Source organism: Carassius gibelio, chromosome A2, assembly GCF_023724105.1.
Source record: "Carassius gibelio isolate Cgi1373 ecotype wild population from Czech Republic chromosome A2, carGib1.2-hapl.c, whole genome shotgun sequence".
In the NCBI taxonomy this organism is placed as follows: Eukaryota; Metazoa; Chordata; class Actinopteri; order Cypriniformes; family Cyprinidae; genus Carassius; species Carassius gibelio.
Window position 1 is genome coordinate 4,512,950 of NC_068372.1, and position 18,087 is coordinate 4,531,036.

Consider the following 18,087-nt stretch of genomic DNA (forward strand, 5'->3'; position numbering starts at 1 on the left):
TAGTTTCGTGCATAAGTAATCAGTAACTTCGTTATTTTTTTAAAAAAAGTAATCCGTTATTTTAAGGAAAGGAAAATCCCGACTGCATCCTGCTTTTTGTCAGACAGTAGTCCTAGGTCTACTATGCCACCTGCGGATGTATCAGCGGAGCCGAAGCTCTGTGATCGTAAAGTCAATGGCTGTGATGCGTCTGTGCCCTGCGCCTGACCCTGTGTGTGTGTGGGTTTTTTTTTTCGAACTCCTGGCAAGATAGCAGAGAGGACAGCGTTTGGTTTATGGAAGTACGCACATTATTTTCAATTTGTCAACGAAAAAGAAAAGAACATAACGGTAAAATGCACACTCTGTGAGTGACACTTTAATAATAATTAGTTCGGCTATTAAGCGATTTGTCATTTGCCTTTGTGGCAGTGAAGGATTTAATTCGGTTTGTTATCATTTTTGTTTGACAGGCAGCTGTTAATTTCTGTTAGATCATTGGCTGGCTGGTTGTTCATCATTTTTAAATGGATTTAAATCTGCAAGCCTGTTTAAGGTTGTGTTTACAAGTAAGCATACTTGGTTACGTTAGGTGCGAATTTTGATTAATAATATGTTCTGTGATAATAAATAAATAAAACGCCATGTGGAATAGCCGATTGCTGACTGTCTTTCCTGTTATTGTTATCCTGCAGTGTTAATTTAGTCGGATAACTGACGTTATTCATTATCGGGAGTCACGACTTCTAGGTGCATTTAAAGGGGCCGGGGGCTATGTCTGTCGTGTGTGAGCCGCTGCAAACGGCTTTTAATTTTTGGTAACGCATGAGTACTCTAACGCGTTACTTTTATGAATAGGTAACGCTGTATCATAACTGATTACTTTTAATTGATGGTAACGTTGTAACCTAACTAACTACTTTCCAAAGTAACTATACCCAACACTGTCAATCGGCCATCATGCATAAATGAGGAGGGCAATTGCGAGATTGGCTCAATTTGAAATAAACCAGTCCTTGGCTGTTCTACCATCCATTGAGGAAATCAGCAAAGCCATAACACTTCTCTCATCAGGCAAAGCTCCAGGGTCCGATGCCATTCCAGCAGAAATATACAAGGCTGGAGGGCCTCACTTAGTCGAGAAACTGACCAACCTCTTCCAGGCTATGTGGAAATTAGAAGCCGTTCCCAAGGAGTTCAAGGATACTACTATAATAAATCTATATAAAAGGAAAGGCAAACGGCAGGACTGCGACAACCATAGAGGCATCTCCATACTATCAGTTGCTGGCAAAATCTTGGCAAGAATTTTTCTGAACCACCTAATTGTCCATCTAGACCAGGGTCTGCTACCTGAGAGTCAGTGTGGTTTCAGAAAAGACCGCGGAACCACTGACATGGTATTTACTGCTCGGCAGTTACAGGAGAAATGCCAAGAACAAAATGTTGATCTATATATGGCTTTCGTTGATCTAACAAAAGCATTCGACACAGTCAGCCGGGAGGGCCTATGGAAAATCATGGCTAAGTATGGGTGTCTAGACATATTCTCAGTTCATTGTCAAAAGCTTTCAGCCGTTGACAAGTTTACTTACCTTGGTAGTACACTGTCTCATGCTGTGCACATAGATGATGAAGTTAACATCAGGATTGTCAAGGCCAGGCAGCCTTTGGACGTCTTCGTGACTCGGTATGGGAAAGGACTGGCATCAAGCAAGAGACAAAACTGAAGGTCTACCGGGCTGTTGTCTTACCAACTCTTCTGTATGGGTGTGAAGCCTGGACAGTCTACCAGCGCCATTCCAAAAAATTTAATCATATCCACCTGAGCTGTCTAAGGGAACTGGTGAGGATCAAGTGGCAAGACAGAATCCCTGACACGGAAGTCCTCAGCAAAGCAAATATCACCAGCATCTACACCATGCTTGCGAAAGAAACAGCTTAGATGGACTGGCCATGTGACCAGAATGCCCTACGTGAGACTTTCAAAACAAGTATTTTTTGGCGAGCTGAAAAATGGCACACAAGCACAAGGTGGCCCCAGAAAGCGCTACAAGGACACCCTTAAAGCTTCCTTGAAGAGCTTTGGACTCAACCTGAAAAGCTGGGAATCCCTAGCACAGTACCGACCTGCCTGGGGAAGAAAAGTCCAGGACGGTGCAGTCCTCTGTGAGAGCAGGAGAAGCTCCTGTCTTGAAGAGGCAGCAGCGCAAATCTACCAAGGAAGGACATGTGGCTGTACCCCAGAGCTCTACATCCTCCCTGACCTGTCCAGTGTGCCACAGGGAATTCCGGGCTCGGATTGGCCTCTTCAGCCATCTGCGCACTCATCAAAACCCAACAAAATGACAAAACGTGCCATGGTCATCATCAACTGTGATGGACGAATAAGAAGAATTTAACTGAATAGGAATTAAAGTTGTTGGTGATTTACTGCCAGTAGTGATCGTTTCAGATGGAAACTGCAGTGAATTGTATGTATAGATATGTTTTTGGAGCGGTAGAGTAGTAAATGTAGATGCATGTTTTTGTATGACGCTATGTGTCTCTGTCCTTGAATAAGAGAGAACAGTTTGTTTGCCTGGTTCTTAGATGATGGTTTTTCATTCTTCTTCAGGAAAAAAAAAAAGTTGGAACCTAAGTGCAGCTGAATAATGACAAAAAACAGCAAATCTGTTAAAGCTACCTACATTCATTTTTATGGCCCTAAACTCTTACTGTAAGCAATAATTATTTAATTTATCTATTTGTTAGGACACTGGGAGAAACATCTGAGACAAAGTTGGTATTTAAATAAAACATAATGTCAACTCAGTTAAGTTTTTTCATAATGATTATATCAAAACCCCTGAGATTGTGTTTGGGGAAGATAAATCACAAATATCTTTAACTATCAAACTGTTCTGGACAATTAGACAGCTTCAGATTTCATTAATATTTTGAAGGCAGACTGAAAAATGTGTGTTTTGCAGGGCCGCTGCTAACCAAATGCGTGCCCTAAGCAGGATTGTATTGTTGTGCCCCCCTTCCTCAAATATGATAAAAAATAAATAAATAAAAAAAACTACTATAAGGGTGAAAAGAGAACTTTAATCAAACAAAAAAGTAAATGAATAAATTATATTATTTACAAATTACAACTGTAGCTCTTGACATTTACCTATGGCTATAACTTAATCATGACTCTAAATTATTTTATAGTCTCAAGCATTCAGAAATCATGCAAAAGGAAAATAAGCAGTTTTATTATGATAAAAATCTTTGTAAGGGTTGTGATATGCACGTTTTTTGTTGAAGAAATTATAAAGGCTGTGCCATCCATAGCAAAAAGGTGACCAAAAAATGAAATATTAATTAGTAAGTACCTTGGGAACTAGCCTAATCAAGGATTAGATTGTCCTGTAGGTGTAACAGAAGCAATTACAAGGCATTTGGCTCCTTTTCCAGGCATTTGTAACGTACATAAATGGTTTATTTTGTATTTGCCAACATTATGTATTTTAACAGTGTTATTATTAACCAATCATTATTGCCTCATTAATTTTGCTGCTGATGGCTTACGTCTATTTTTATAGCAACAAAAACAACAACAAAAAATTACAGTATATTAATACTTCTTTGTTAATTATTATTTGAAGTAACAAAACCATGGTTAATTTACAGTTACCATGACTACAAGAATGATGATTTGTGGAGTTATTGTTAAAACCTTGGGTAATTTTCGTTAAGGGAACCTAAAAACAAATTATATAAAAAAAAATAAATAAATAAACTTTCACAGGAATGTGCCTGAAAGTGATAAACGGGCCTTGTATTTACCTAAATGATTTAAAATTTATTTTAATATATATTAAAAATGTATAAGTTGTGCATTGTAGCTGACACCTAAATGAACACATTACAATTGTTTTATGACTGCAAGTCTTTCTCCTCAAATGCTATTGAGCTTTAAATTTGCGTTTGAACCCATGTGAAAAAGTAGCATAATTTACATATGATTTACAGTTTATTTTAATAAATATCAAACATTCAATTCAATTGTGCATTATAGCTGACACGTAGATGAACAATTACAGTTGCTTTTATGACTGTAAGTCATTCTCCTCAAATGCTACTGACGTTAGAAAAGTTTATACCAATATCGCATGTACAGTCAGGTCCATAAATATTGGGACATCGACACAATTCTAATCTTTTTGGCTCTATACACCACCACAATGGATTTGAAATGAAACGATCAAGATGTGCTTTAACTGCAGACTTTCAGCTTTAATTTGAGGGTATTTACATCCAAATCAGGTGAACGGTGTAGGAATTACAACAGTTTGTATATGTACATCCCACTTTTTAAGGGACCAAAAGTAATGGGACAGATTAACAATCATAAATCAAACTTTCATTTTTTAATACTTGGTTACAGCCTGAAGTCTGGAGATCAATTAGACATCAGCGTACGCTGGGTTTCATCCCTGGTGATGCTTTGCCAGGCCTCTACTGCAACTGTCTTCAGTTCCTGCTTGTTCTTGGGGCATTTTCCCTTCAGTTTTGTCTTCAGCAAGTGAAATGCATGCTCAATCGGATTTAGGTCAGGTGATTGACTTGGCCATTGCATAACATTCCACTTCTTTCCCTTAAAAATCTCTTTGGTTGCTTTCCAAACACCAAACTACCCGGAAGACCATGGAAAACAACTGTGGTGGATGATCGAAGAATTCTTTCCCTGGTGAAGAAACCCTTCACAACAGTTGGCCAGATCAAGAACACTCTCCAAGAGGTAGGTGTATGTGTGTGTCAAAGTCAACAATCAAGAGAAGACTTCACCATGTGAATACAGAGGGTTCACCACAAGATGTAAACCATTGGTGAGTCTCTAAAACAGGAAGGCCAGATTAGAGTTTGCCAAACAACATCTGAATAAGCCTTCACAGTTCTGGAACAACATCCTATGGACAGATGAGACAAAGATCAACTTGTACCAGAGTGATGGAAAGAGAAGAGCATGGAGAAGGAAAGGAACTGCTCATGATCACCTCATCAGTGAAGCATGGTGGTGGTAGTGTCATGGCGTGGGCATGTATGGCTGCCAATGGAACTGGTTCTCTTGTATTTATTGATGATGTGGCTGCTGACAAAAGCATTAGGATGAATTCTGAAGTGTTTCGGGCAATATTATCTGCTCATATTCAGCCAAATGCTTCAGAAATCATTGGTCAGCGCTTCACAGTGCAGATGGACAATGACCCGAAGCATACTGCGAAAGCAACCAAAGAGATTTTTAAGGGAAAGAAGTGGAATGTTATTCAATGGCCAAGTCAATCACCTGACCTAAATCCGATTGAGCATGCATTTCACTTGCTGAAGACAAAACTGAAGGGAAAATGCCCCAAGAACAAGCAGGAACTGAAGACAGTTGCATTAGAGGCCTGGCAAAGCTTCACCAGGGATGAAACCCAGCGTACGCTGATGTCTAATTGATCTCCAGACTTCAGGCTGTAATTGACTGCAAAGGATTTGCAACCAAGTAATAAAAAATGAAAGTTTGATTGTTAATCTGTCCCATTACTTTTGGTCCCTTAAAAAGTGGGATGTACATATACAAACAGTTGTAATTCCTACACCGTTCACCTGATTTGGATGTAAATACCCTCAAATTAAAGCTGAAAGTCTGCAGTTAAAGCACATCTTGTTCGTTTCATTTCAAATCCATTGTGGTGGTGTATAGAGCCAAAAAGATTAGAATTGTGTCGATGTCCCAATATTTATGGACCTGACTGTATACGGGGACCGAGAGAGCTCAATACGCTGCAACTTAAGAAAACACATGCAAATTGAAAAGTACACCAGCATGCATATAACGAAATACGCTGCAAATCCTCACAACACATACACATTAAGAAACAATTAATGATGCATTGCAAATTTATTATTATTAATCTTGAAATTATATTTAGCTGAGGATATTAAAGTTAGCCATCATAAGTAACGTTTTACATTTAATCATGTAATTATTCAGCTTACTTAGGCTAATACTATCCAAAAGATAAAGAAATCATGCAATCAGGGCGTTTTAAAAAAAACCTTTCAGTTCACCAACAGCTCCACAGACCAGTAGCCACTGCACGATAAGCAAATTCCAGCCAGGTCTGATACTTTTTGGGGTATCCTTGAAACATTTCCATTGTGGTCAGTGCTATTTGCAACTCGTTTGTTAATTTGCATGTGTTATGAAGGATTTGCAGCGCGTTCCGTTATATGCATGTGCTGTGAGGACTTGCAACACTTGTGTTAAACTGATGAAGTTTTTTTTTTTTTTTTTTTTGGTGTTTTTTACATTTTTTTATTTGCATGTGTTTTATTAAATTGCAAAGCGTTGTTTTCTTAAGTTGCAGCGCGTTGATTTATCTCGGCCACCGTACATGTAACTTTAGAGACGGTCCCTAAATTTGAGACTCTCGAACGTGTCATGGTTATGCCATCATGTCCTGACTTTTCTCTAGTCTAGAGGCAGGATCATGACAGACCCGTGTTTTGTGTACAAGCACATGGCCTTGTCTTTGGGCCATGTGCTTGTGTTGTCTCGTTCCCTTGCCCCGCCCTCCTTGTTATCCTAGTCTTGCCGTGATTGTCCTATCTGTGCCACCTGTCGTGTCTTAATTAGTTCCCCTATTTAGATCTCCTAGTGTGCTCTGTCTTTGGTCGGTTCATTGTACCTCATATGTGTTCCATTGAGATGGTTCCACACTGTGATTGTTCCTACATGTGAGTGTTTACCTTACCGTGAGTGTTTGTTTCTAGTTAGTACTTAGAGTCCTTGTTTATCTTGTCAGCCCAGTCCTGTTTAGTTATTTAGTCTTTACCTTAGTCAGTGTTTTCCCCCTCGTGGGTTTTGTTTTCCCCTTTTTGTAAATAAACCCTTCGTGTTGAGAATCCTGTCTGCACTTGAGTTCCTCCTTGCCAAACCCTGACAGAATGAACCGACCACCAAGGAACTCAGCAGGCAGGAGGGCCTCCGAGCTTCAGCGACAGGCGGAGTTCCGGAGGCAATGCTGGACGTCATCCCCCACCGACAGGAAGGGGGTCACCCTCCCATACTTGCCCGAGGGGGAGTGGATCCTCCGCAACTATGCCCGGCTGTGGGAGAGTCTCTCCGAAGAGGAGCCACAGAGGTCCCCCCCACCTACCCAGCTGCCAATGATCCCAGAGGGTCGTCTCCTGGCCGTCACAACACTGGGGGAACAGGCAGATCCCCCCCAGAGTCCTGAGGCGCCTTCCACAGCCAGCAGTCTCCCCAGGAAGCGAGGGAGACGATTGTCGTGGGAGTCAGCTTCAGAGTCGTCGGCGTCAGAGTCTGCCCTGCCTGAGGCCAAACTCCCCCAACCCATCTCGGTTCCAGCTGTGACCTCTGCACCGCGGCCAAGGAGGAAGAAGGGGTCTTCCGGTCCTGTGACTCTGACTCCTCCTGCAGCGGTGAGCGCTGGCGTGCCCGAGCCAGCAGCGGTGAGCGCTGGCGTGCCCGAGCCAGCAGCGGTGAGTGCTGGCGTGCCCGAGCCAGCAGCGGTGACCCTTGAACCCGAACCGGCGAATAAGAGAACTGTTTTCAAGTCTGCAGTGGTGAGGGCGGAGGAGAGAGCCGCGGCCGACTCTGCAGAAAGAAACTCTAATACAGTCTGTCTCATCTCGTAAGGAGATGCCGGTTATTATTGCCGCTAAAGCCTTGTCTGATTATTTGTCTCGTCTTGTCCAGATCCTGCAAGTCCCTACCAGTCCTGTCCTGTCCCCAGACCCTGTCCCCAGAAATCCTGAGCCCGCCGTAGTTAGCGCAGTTCCTGACCCAGTTTCAGTCTCCCCTGTTGTTGCCCCGTGTCCTGTAAATGTTGCCCCGTGTCCCGTAAATGTTGCCCCGTTGATATAGTCCCCCCCCCCCCGTGTCCCGTTGATGTTATCGAGTGTCCAGCTGTTGTCGCCCCGTGTCCAGTCGATGTCGCCCCTCGTCCTGTGACCTCTCCTGCCAAGTCCTCTGTCAGTTGTCCTGAGACCACTCCCCACCCTAGACCACCCAGACCGGCCCGAACCCCCCGTCGTCAGCCTTCGTCCCGTCCTTTACCTTAGTCAGTGTTTTTCCCTTTTTGTAAATAAACCCTTCGTGTTGAAAATCCTGTCTGCACTTGAGTTCCTCCTTGCCAAACCCTGACAGAACGTTCAATGTCAAGCCAACTTTATGCCTGTTTTGTTTTTTTTGTTTTTCTTGTTTTCTTTTCTCTGCACTGGATTGCTGATGTCCTTTACCCGGGCATAGATGTCCATCAATCAGTCATGAACATTTGAGATGTGCACGAGAAATAGGTTTCCCCAGTACCAGTGTCGGAAAGTCTTTTATTTCCTGTCATTTTATTTTGAAACTATAATGATGTCATATCCTTTCCGAGCGCATCACATCCTCATTCCCGACTCCGCATTCTGTGGGATGGTGGCTCGCGTGTGCGTAACCTAATCGAAAGTAAGTTTCATCTTGCACTAAGATGCAAGTATTGCCATCTGACTTGTTTAGATGTTGTATACTTTCACCTGTTTTCATGTTAAGTATATTATATGTATGGTTTGATACTTTCGTGTGTATTTCTTTAGTTAATAGGTATCACGTGAACATGTCATAAGCCTTGTTAGACTGGAGATTATTTCCTTTACATTATCTCAGCCTTAAGCTGTATTCTCGAGTGCTATATTTCAGTTCTTATGCCCTGTAGTCCCACTGCTAAATCGTGTTTAGCCTCTGTGTCGCTGTCAGACGCACCTAGAGTGAAATTCAGCGCTCCCTGGCCATGCGCCCCTCAGGTGCTGAGCGCATGGGGTGCAGTTGCGCCCCCTTCCACTAGAGGGAAGCGAAGACCACCAAATCCATTTAGTATTCCTACGTTGCCTCATTAACCTTTCGTATGCCTGTATATTAGTTGTTTATGACTCTTTTCAGGTTATTTGACCAAATTATTATATTTCAGAATTCTGATTCCATGTTTATTATTGCATTGGATATTACTGTATACCTTTGTACATGTTTTTTATACTTTTGTACATTGTGATTATTATTTTATTCTTTGTTTCCTTTATAGACCACACACACAGACACCCACACATATGCCTATTTGTACACCAATGATTGTACCCAAACTACAATATTAAAGTTTGCTGGAACAATTTCTCCGTGCCCTTCTCTCTGACCGGAGCCCTGTCAAAGGAAACTGCCAGACCAGTATTATCCCATTCAGAGTGTCCCACTCTATCACATGGTCCTTCGAGCCGGAGCTGACAGCTTTCTGGAGACAATATGGAGCCAGGACAACCATCTGCAGATCCAGCAGTGCGTTCTCGACCCCAGCGGGAGATACAGTTACCAGCATCCCTTGCAAACTTTGAAGTTGGGTACACACCGAGAGTCACAGTACTCCCTTCCACCGAAGCTGAGGAACTCGGAGCAGCAGCCCCAGCTCAAGACATCCCAATCCCTGATCCACTTTCATTGCCATCTGTGAGAGCAGAGTCATGTCGATCCTGGGTATCTTCTCGTCGTAGCAGACCAAGATCTCGAGCCAGTGCTGCCTCATCAACTAAGAGGTCCATTGCAGACGGGCTATCCGAGCTACAAAGTGCCATGTTGGAGGAACAGGTCAAGCGGATGGAATTAGCAGAAGTGCAGCGGCAGATCATGGAGCAGACGCTAGTGGATGAGCAGTGTACTCTTCTAGACAAAGAAGCCAGAGACGCCCTCTATGAGAAGGAGGAACTTCTCAGAGAACAAGAACGGCAGAGACGTCGACTGGAGGAGAAAGCAGAGATGGCATACAAGAGTAAAGAGGCTATCACCAGGCATCAGATGTTGCGACGGCGACAGAAAGAGAAAGAGATGGAATTGGCGCAAGCAGCTCTTATCACGTCTTTCCTGAAGGAAGAAGGAATTGAGAGTCCCCGTTCCTGCAGGCCCCTCAGTGAATGTGAGTACAATCTAAGGTCCTCATCAGAAGTGCAGCCTCTCCTACTCCACTCACAAGATGGACATGGACTGCTCCATTCTACTCCATCTATGCATGTAATGCCACCAGTCTCCAGTATAGTCAGAAGTCCACCTGTCTCGACCAGTCTTACATCAGTCCTGCCCGCTCCACAAGTGAGTGCTTATACTACTACTAGTGTACTCTCTCAGCCACAGCCTACGTATCTTACTATGATTCCTCCTCCAGCAATCATCAACCCAGCTTCGCAGTCGGCTCCCAGATCAGCCGTGAGTGCCGTTACCTCATGTTCTCCGCCACTGTCAGTAGGACAGTATATGGCCCCACTTCGCCAGCCACACATGGTCTATAGTCAAGCCCAGGTCCAATATGTGCCTCCACCTGGTACACCTCTACAGCCAGTGCTATCAGCTGCTAACACGCTGTCCTATCCTTACAGCGCCATGCCACCTTCTCCACGACAGGGCACAGCGCCTTTAGATTACAGGACAACGCCGGGTACAGACCTCATGGAGCTCCTAGTTGCCACATCTTATGGCCTTCCTAGACCTACTCTACCTCACTTCACCTCAGGTAAAGAGTCAGACTTTGCCCTGCTTAAGATGGCTTTGGATAATCTGCTCAACACACATGCTCACCTCACAGAGCAGTTTAAATATCAAGTCCTCCTCGATCACTTGAAACTGCCAAGCGCCTACAAGCTAGCCCAAGCTTACATGTACCATCCAAAGCCATACACCTCGGCCCTCCAGGCTCTCCAAGATAAATATGGGCAACCGCGTCAGCTCGTGCAGAGTGAACTGGGTGCCATCTTAAACTCACCTCACGTAAGATCTGGAGATCCAGAGGCATTTGACAACTTTGCCCTCTCAGTACAAGGTCTAGTTGGCATGCTCCGCTCCCTCGAGGGTGAGAATGGCTATGAACTGCGATGTGGCTCCCACGTCGACAGGCTGCTAAGCAAACTGCCTACTAGCTATCGAGATGCGTTTGTGGAGTACAGCATAAACCGAGGCATCCTGAGGACCGGCACAGATCAGACCTACACGCTTGAAGACTTCTCAGTTTGGCTTCAGTTAAAGTCACAAGCAAAGCGCATTTCATCTCGAGCAGCTCTGATGTTCCAAGACCAGCCTAAGCCAGTTAAGGGCAAAAAGAAATCCCAGGGTCCTTCATCCAACGTGTTTTACAGCACTGAGAGTCAAGCTAAGGTAGCCCCTCCAGATCCTGCTCGCAGCACAAAGTCACCCAAAGGTAAACCCAGTGTGAAGCCTTACTGCCCGTACTGCGACGCCCGTGAACATTACCTCAGCTTATGCCCCAAATTCAAAATGCTCACTCCATCAGAGATTTCCGCCTGGATCAAAGACAGAGGCTGTTGGAGGTGTGGTAGGAACCATAAACCTGAGGCATGTACTCTCAAGAAGCCTTGTCAAGTGTGCAAACAGCAACACCTGACCGTGCTCCACGAAGTGTGTTCCCAAGAGGCTAAGAAAGTGTTAATGGTCAGTGCTGCTCCCGACACCATATACGTTGACCGTCCTAGTCGTCCGCAGAGAGTCATGTTGAAGCTAGTTAAGGTGCGCCTGTACAATGCCGAGCACACTCTGGAAGGTTTCGCTATTCTGGACGATGGATCGGAGAGAACCCTCATCCTTCCCTCAGCAGCCCAGCATCTCCATTTAGCTAAAGAGCCTGAAAGCTTGCCTTTACGTACTGTCCGCCATGAGGTGATCCGTCTACAAGGAGCCGCTGTCTCGTTCGACATCTCCCCAGCTCATTCTCCCAAACAAAGATACCACATCTTTCATGCCTTCACCGCTAGTGAGCTGAGTCTGTCTGAGCATAGCTATCCTGTCAAGTCACTCATGCGCAGATACTCCCACCTGCAAGGTCTTCCCCTGCCGAAGGTTGACAAGGTCCAGCCGCTTCTGTTGATAGGCTCTGACTTTCCACATCTGCTGCTTCCCAAACAACCGGTCCGAGCAGGTCCTCCTGGGAGTCCTGTAGCTGTGCATACTGCTCTTGGTTGGACATTGCAAGGCCCCGCCAACCTTAACCTCATTGGTGAGCGCACTCACTGCTACTTCACCATGTCTACTAACTCAGAGCTGCAACGGCACGTTGAACGACTGTGGGAAGTTGACATAACCCCGTATGCCAAAGCCAAGACTGTGATCCGCTCCAAAGAAGATCAGCAGGCCCTAGAACTGCTGGAACAGCGCACAGTCAAGGCAGAGGTGGATGGAGTAACAAGGTATGCTACTCCACTACTGAGGCGCAAAGCAAGCCTCACGCTCTGGGCTCCAAAGCACACATTGCTCCCACAGCTACGGAGCACAGAACGCCGTCTAGCCAAAGACACTGCTCTAGCTAACACCTACTGTAAAGAAATACAGAAACTTGAACAGTTGGGCTACGCCAAACCTCTACCTCCTGACACAGTAGACAGCTCCACAGAGTCCTGGTATCTGCCGCACCACGTTGTCCACCACAACGGTAAGGCGAGGATTGTTTACAACTGTTCTTACCAGCACAACGGTCAAAGTCTCAACAGCCAACTGTTGCCCGGTCCGACCTTAGGTCCTACTCTCCTCGGTGTACTTCTTCGTTTTCGAGAACACAGTGTGGCTATCAGTGGTGACATCAAAGCGATGTTTCATCAAGTTCGCCTGCTACCAGAAGACAAGCCCCTTCTCCGTTTTCTCTGGAGAGGTATGAAGAGGGAGGATGAACCAACGGTGTATGAGTGGCAGGTTTTGCCATTCGGGACGACATGTAGTCCCTGCTGTGCCACATACGCCCTGCAGCGGCATGTGAAGGATAACAGCAGCGGTTATGAGGACATCCTACACCTTGTGGAGACTGCCTTCTACGTCGACAACTGTTTGACCAGTGTCACGAACGCTGATGAAGCCAAGACCATTATCAACCGGATGCGTAAACTGCTCTCAGCTGGAGGCTTTGACATCAGGCAGTGGGCCAGTAACATCCCCACCGTTGTTGAGCATCTTCCATTGGAAGCGAAAGCAGCAAGCACCGAGTTGTGGCTCTCTCAGTCTCGACAAGATCCCGAAGAGCCAGCCTTAGGCCTTCGCTGGAACTGCCTTACCGATCGCCTTGGGTACCGCCACAGACCAGTAGAATATTCACAGCCAACTCTGAGGAACGTCTACAAGGTGATGGCAACACAATATGATCCCCTCGGATACCTAATTCCATTCACCACACGAGCGAAGATCCTGATTCAAGACCTGTGGAGAGTGGGAGTTGGCTGGGATGAACTGATCAGACCAGAGGCTCTGCTGGATATCTGGACACAATGGGAGAGTGAACTAATCCATCTTCCTCAAGTGGAAATCCCCCGATGCTATGTCCCATCAGTAGCAGACACTGGGGCACCCAGACGAGAGGCACACATCTTCTGCGACGCCTCTGAAAGAGCCTACGGGGCCGTTGCTTACCTCCGCACCCAAGAGAATCAAGGTGAAGTCCACATTGCATTTGTGATGGCTCGGTCACGAGTGAGCCCTCGCAAACAACTATCCATGCCACGCCTCGAACTGTGTGCTGCTTTAGCCGGAGCCCAGCTGGCTAAAGTCATTATGACAGAACTGTCACTCCCTTCCCAGCAAGTCACTCTCTGGACTGACGCGATGACAGTTTTAACGTGGCTCAATTCCGACTCGTGTCGCTACAAGGTCTTTGTAGGAACTAGAGTCGCAGAAATTCAAGAGCTCACTGAAAACTCGACCTGGCGGTATGTCCGCACCACTGACAATCCAGCCGATGACCTTACTCGCGGCAAACCCCTGCTCGAACTCAGCCAGCCGAACCGGTGGAGCCAAGGTCCACCATTCCTCCTACAACATCCAGACTCCTGGCCAGTGCTTCCGTTAATAGAAGCCCAAGAAGCTGACGAGGAAGAACTTCGGAAAACATTGTTCTGTGGAGCCACCACTTGCTTTCCGACCACGACACTCCAGTCTGATATAGACAACTGGGACAGTCTTCTCAAGGCTACCCATGAGAGCCTTCACGGGGCGGCTGATGACCAGAGCAGCCCCACCATGACAGCAGCTGATGTCCAAACAGCAGAGCTACATGTCCTCAGACAAGCCCAGAGTGAGTCCTTCCCTGAAGAAGTGGAAGCTCTTGCTGCTGGTAAGTCCATCTCGAGACTGAGTCGCCTGCTCATGCTTGCTCCAGAGTATGATGAAGCTGTGGGCCTGGTGAGAGTGGGAGGTAGACTACGCAGAGCAGAAGATCTTGACCCAGATGCGATGCATCCTATCATCCTCGATCCCAAATCTTATGTCACGAAGCTGCTCATTAAGAAATATGATAGTGAACTGCTACATCCAGGTCCCGAGCGGGTTTTCGCCGAGATGAGGAGAAGATATTGGATCCTCCGGGGAAGAGAGTCCATCAAGCATCATCAGCACGCCTGTGTTGAATGTCAGAAATGGCGCGCTACTCCAGTGGTCCCTCGGATGGCAGACTTACCCCCTGCCAGACTCCGCTTATACAAGCCACCTTTCTGGTCGACTGGAGTCGATTGTTTCGGTCCCTACAATGTCAAGGTGGGCCGGCGTACAGAAAAGCGGTGGGGTCTGATTTTCAAGTGCATGACGACGAGCTGTGTACATCTTGACCTACTGGAGAGTATAGACACTGATGCTTTCCTGATGTCCCTCCGCCGCTTCATCGCCCGCCGCGGAAAGCCATTTGAGATCCTGGCTGACAGAGGAACCAACTTCCGAGGTGGAGCTGCAGAGCTGCAAGCCAGTTTTGCTGCTTTAGAAATTCCTCTTCAAGAACAGCTGGCCAGACAGCAAATCGAGTTCCGTTTCAACCCTCCTGGCTCTCCACACTTTGGGGGAACGTGGGAACGAGAGATCAAGTCGATTAAGTCAGCTCTCCAAGTCATCCTTCAGGACCACACCGTCGCTGAACCTGTGCTGCAAACTGTGCTGATTGAAGTGGAAGGAATACTCAATGCTAAACCGCTTGGGTACCTCTCCTCTGATGCTGCGGATCCGGATCCCGTCACACCAAATCTACTGTTGATGGGACGCCGCGATGCATCACTCCCACAAGCTGTCTATGCATCTAGTGACCTTCTCAGCAGAAGAAGATGGCGCCACAGCCAGATCCTGGCGGACCATTTCTGGTCCAACTTTATCCGTCGCCATCTCCCGGACCTACAGAAGCGGTCGAAGTGGCACAAGGACACTGACAATCTGGTTGCTGGCCAGGTGGTGATGGTGGTTGATTCGCAGCTACCCAGAGCTCAGTGGCCCATTGGGAGAGTGGTGAAGACCTGTTCCGGTTCGGATGGACGAGTCAGGGCAGCTGAAGTTAAGATCAAGGGACAGACCTACCTACGGCCAGTCGTGCGCCTTGTGCGGCTGTCAGCCTGGGAGGATGAAGATGACGCCAACTAAGTAGACTTTCTTTGGGATTCAAATTTATTGCTAAATTTGGGGGCGGCTATGTCGGAAAGTCTTTTATTTCCTGTCATTTTATTTTGAAACTATAATGATGTCATATCCTTTCCGAGCGCATCACATCCTCATTCCCGACTCCGCATTCTGTGGGATGGTGGCTCGCGTGTGCGTAACCTAATCGAAAGTAAGTTTCATCTTGCACTAAGATGCAAGTATTGCCATCTGACTTGTTTAGATGTTGTATACTTTCACCTGTTTTCATGTTAAGTATATTATATGTATGGTTTGATACTTTCGTGTGTATTTCTTTAGTTAATAGGTATCACGTGAACATGTCATAAGCCTTGTTAGACTGGAGATTATTTCCTTTACATTATCTCAGCCTTAAGCTGTATTCTCGAGTGCTATATTTCAGTTCTTATGCCCTGTAGTCCCACTGCTAAATCGTGTTTAGCCTCTGTGTCGCTGTCAGACGCACCTAGAGTGAAATTCAGCGCTCCCTGGCCATGCGCCCCTCAGGTGCTGAGCGCATGGGGTGCAGTTGCGCCCCCTTCCACTAGAGGGAAGCGAAGACCACCAAATCCATTTAGTATTCCTACGTTGCCTCATTAACCTTTCGTATGCCTGTATATTAGTTGTTTATGACTCTTTTCAGGTTATTTGACCAAATTATTATATTTCAGAATTCTGATTCCATGTTTATTATTGCATTGGATATTACTGTATACCTTTGTACATGTTTTTTATACTTTTGTACATTGTGATTATTATTTTATTCTTTGTTTCCTTTATAGACCACACACACAGACACCCACACATATGCCTATTTGTACACCAATGATTGTACCCAAACTACAATATTAAAGTTTGCTGGAACAATTTCTCCGTGCCCTTCTCTCTGACCGGAGCCCTGTCAAAGGAAACTGCCAGACCAGTATTATCCCATTCAGAGTGTCCCACTCTATCACAACCAGCTTTAAACAAAGCAGAGCTAACGTTACCTAACAAAAGCTGCATTATCAGGCATATAACATACAAGTCTTCCTTCAGAAATACAGTGATATAAAAACACCTGTGCCTTGTTTTGATATTTAAACATATAAATGTAAGGTATTATTATTAAACGTGCAGTACGTGCTAATGTTTATTCAACGAAGCCTTTTGGAAAATCGATCAGTTTTAAGATTGTGGCGAGTCTCCACAAATAAATGTATGGGACACACATCCCAGAGCACAACCACCTGAGCCCAACTTCAGTCTACTCATCACCTTGACTTTAACGGTGTTTGTAGATGGCACCACAGCCAGACCGATATACACAACACAGACCGGAAGTTAACTTAGGGCCAGGCATGTGCGCCCGATGAAACCGTCTATAGGGAGCAGCCATACTGTTGTTATGTGTTACAGACATATGGACAGGGATGTAGTGGAGGCTAAACGCACGTAAACACCATTTACCCACCTCCCAAAATTCGGAAATAGCGTATACCCACCTCCAAAGTGCGTTTATCCACCTCTGAATAGCCTACAGTTCCTATGACATTTTAAATTAAGCTTATGTCGTTTTAGTTTCATATTGTTCATTATTAGTCTCGTTCGGCAAAATGAACTAATCTTTTCTCTTCCCATCTCTATGGGACTGACAGGAAGAATAAAAGACTCGGACCTCACCTGTCGATTCACAACCCATCTGTTGTGTAATGCGCATGTGCGGTCAACACAAAATGAACGAATCACTCTCTGAGACAACTCGGTAGTCCTGAGTCATATTAAAGATTCGTTCAAAATGAACGACAGGCAACAGACTGCATCAAGATTCAAAAATGGATGTCAGGAAATTAATAATAATAATAATAATAACAATAATAACGTTCGTTTTTGTAAATAGAAATCATCACTCATACAGCAGCCATTCATCTCATCTCCGGTTTATTTGTGTTCATATACATACAATATCCACGATCCGCCAGGGCTATAGTCCAATGGTGCGCACATTTGAAGAGATAATAATTTTATGACATGTTTGTAAAATATTTCGTCATACAGAATAACATTTCTATTAATTTTACACTGATTTATGCGATTTTAAGAGCTAAAACAGCTAACTGAGCTATTCGCGTCGTCTATGACATCAGTGCGATATCATTAGTTTGTAAAGCTGTCAATCATCTCATGTGAACCACGTGACCAAAAGGATAAGCTGTTTGTGTCATTGCAGTCTGTGTCATTGATAAAATATATGAAAGACAAAAGTAAAAAAAATATTTGATGCCAGCTTGTTAAATGTGAATATCTCCTTGTGTCTTCTCTCCTCTGTGACAGTCAACTGAATATCTTTGAGTTGTGGACAAAACGAGAGGACCATTTGAGGACCATTCCTGGGCTTTTGGGGAAACACTGATCCACATTTTTCTGACATATTATAGACCAAACAACTAACCGATTAATAGAGAAAATATTCAACAGATTAATCGACTATGAAAATAATCCCAAATCCCTAATCATTGCGTACAAGTGCATTGCATTGGAACCCCTGGATATAAGCCTCCCTCTCTATTCCTCTTTAAAAAAAAAATAGTTCTCTCTGTTTTTTCATTTAGTAAACTTTATAAATTTCAACCTTATTATTCCTTCTTGAGTCTCTTTAACAA

The 18,087-nt window shown here is 45.0% G+C and overlaps 1 protein-coding gene across 1 annotated transcript; it reads left to right on the forward strand.

The window, feature by feature from the left end:
- Positions 1 to 8,335: 8,335 nt before the first annotated feature.
- On the forward strand, positions 8,336 to 16,399 carry LOC128024067 (uncharacterized). Its single transcript, XM_052610692.1, has 2 exons — positions 8,336 to 15,617; positions 16,228 to 16,399. The coding sequence occupies exon 1, from the start codon at positions 9,302 to 9,304 to the stop codon at positions 15,428 to 15,430; it is 6,129 nt and encodes a 2,042-aa protein (XP_052466652.1). The 5' UTR covers positions 8,336 to 9,301; the 3' UTR covers positions 15,431 to 15,617; positions 16,228 to 16,399.
- The last annotated feature ends 1,688 nt before the right edge of the window (positions 16,400 to 18,087 follow it).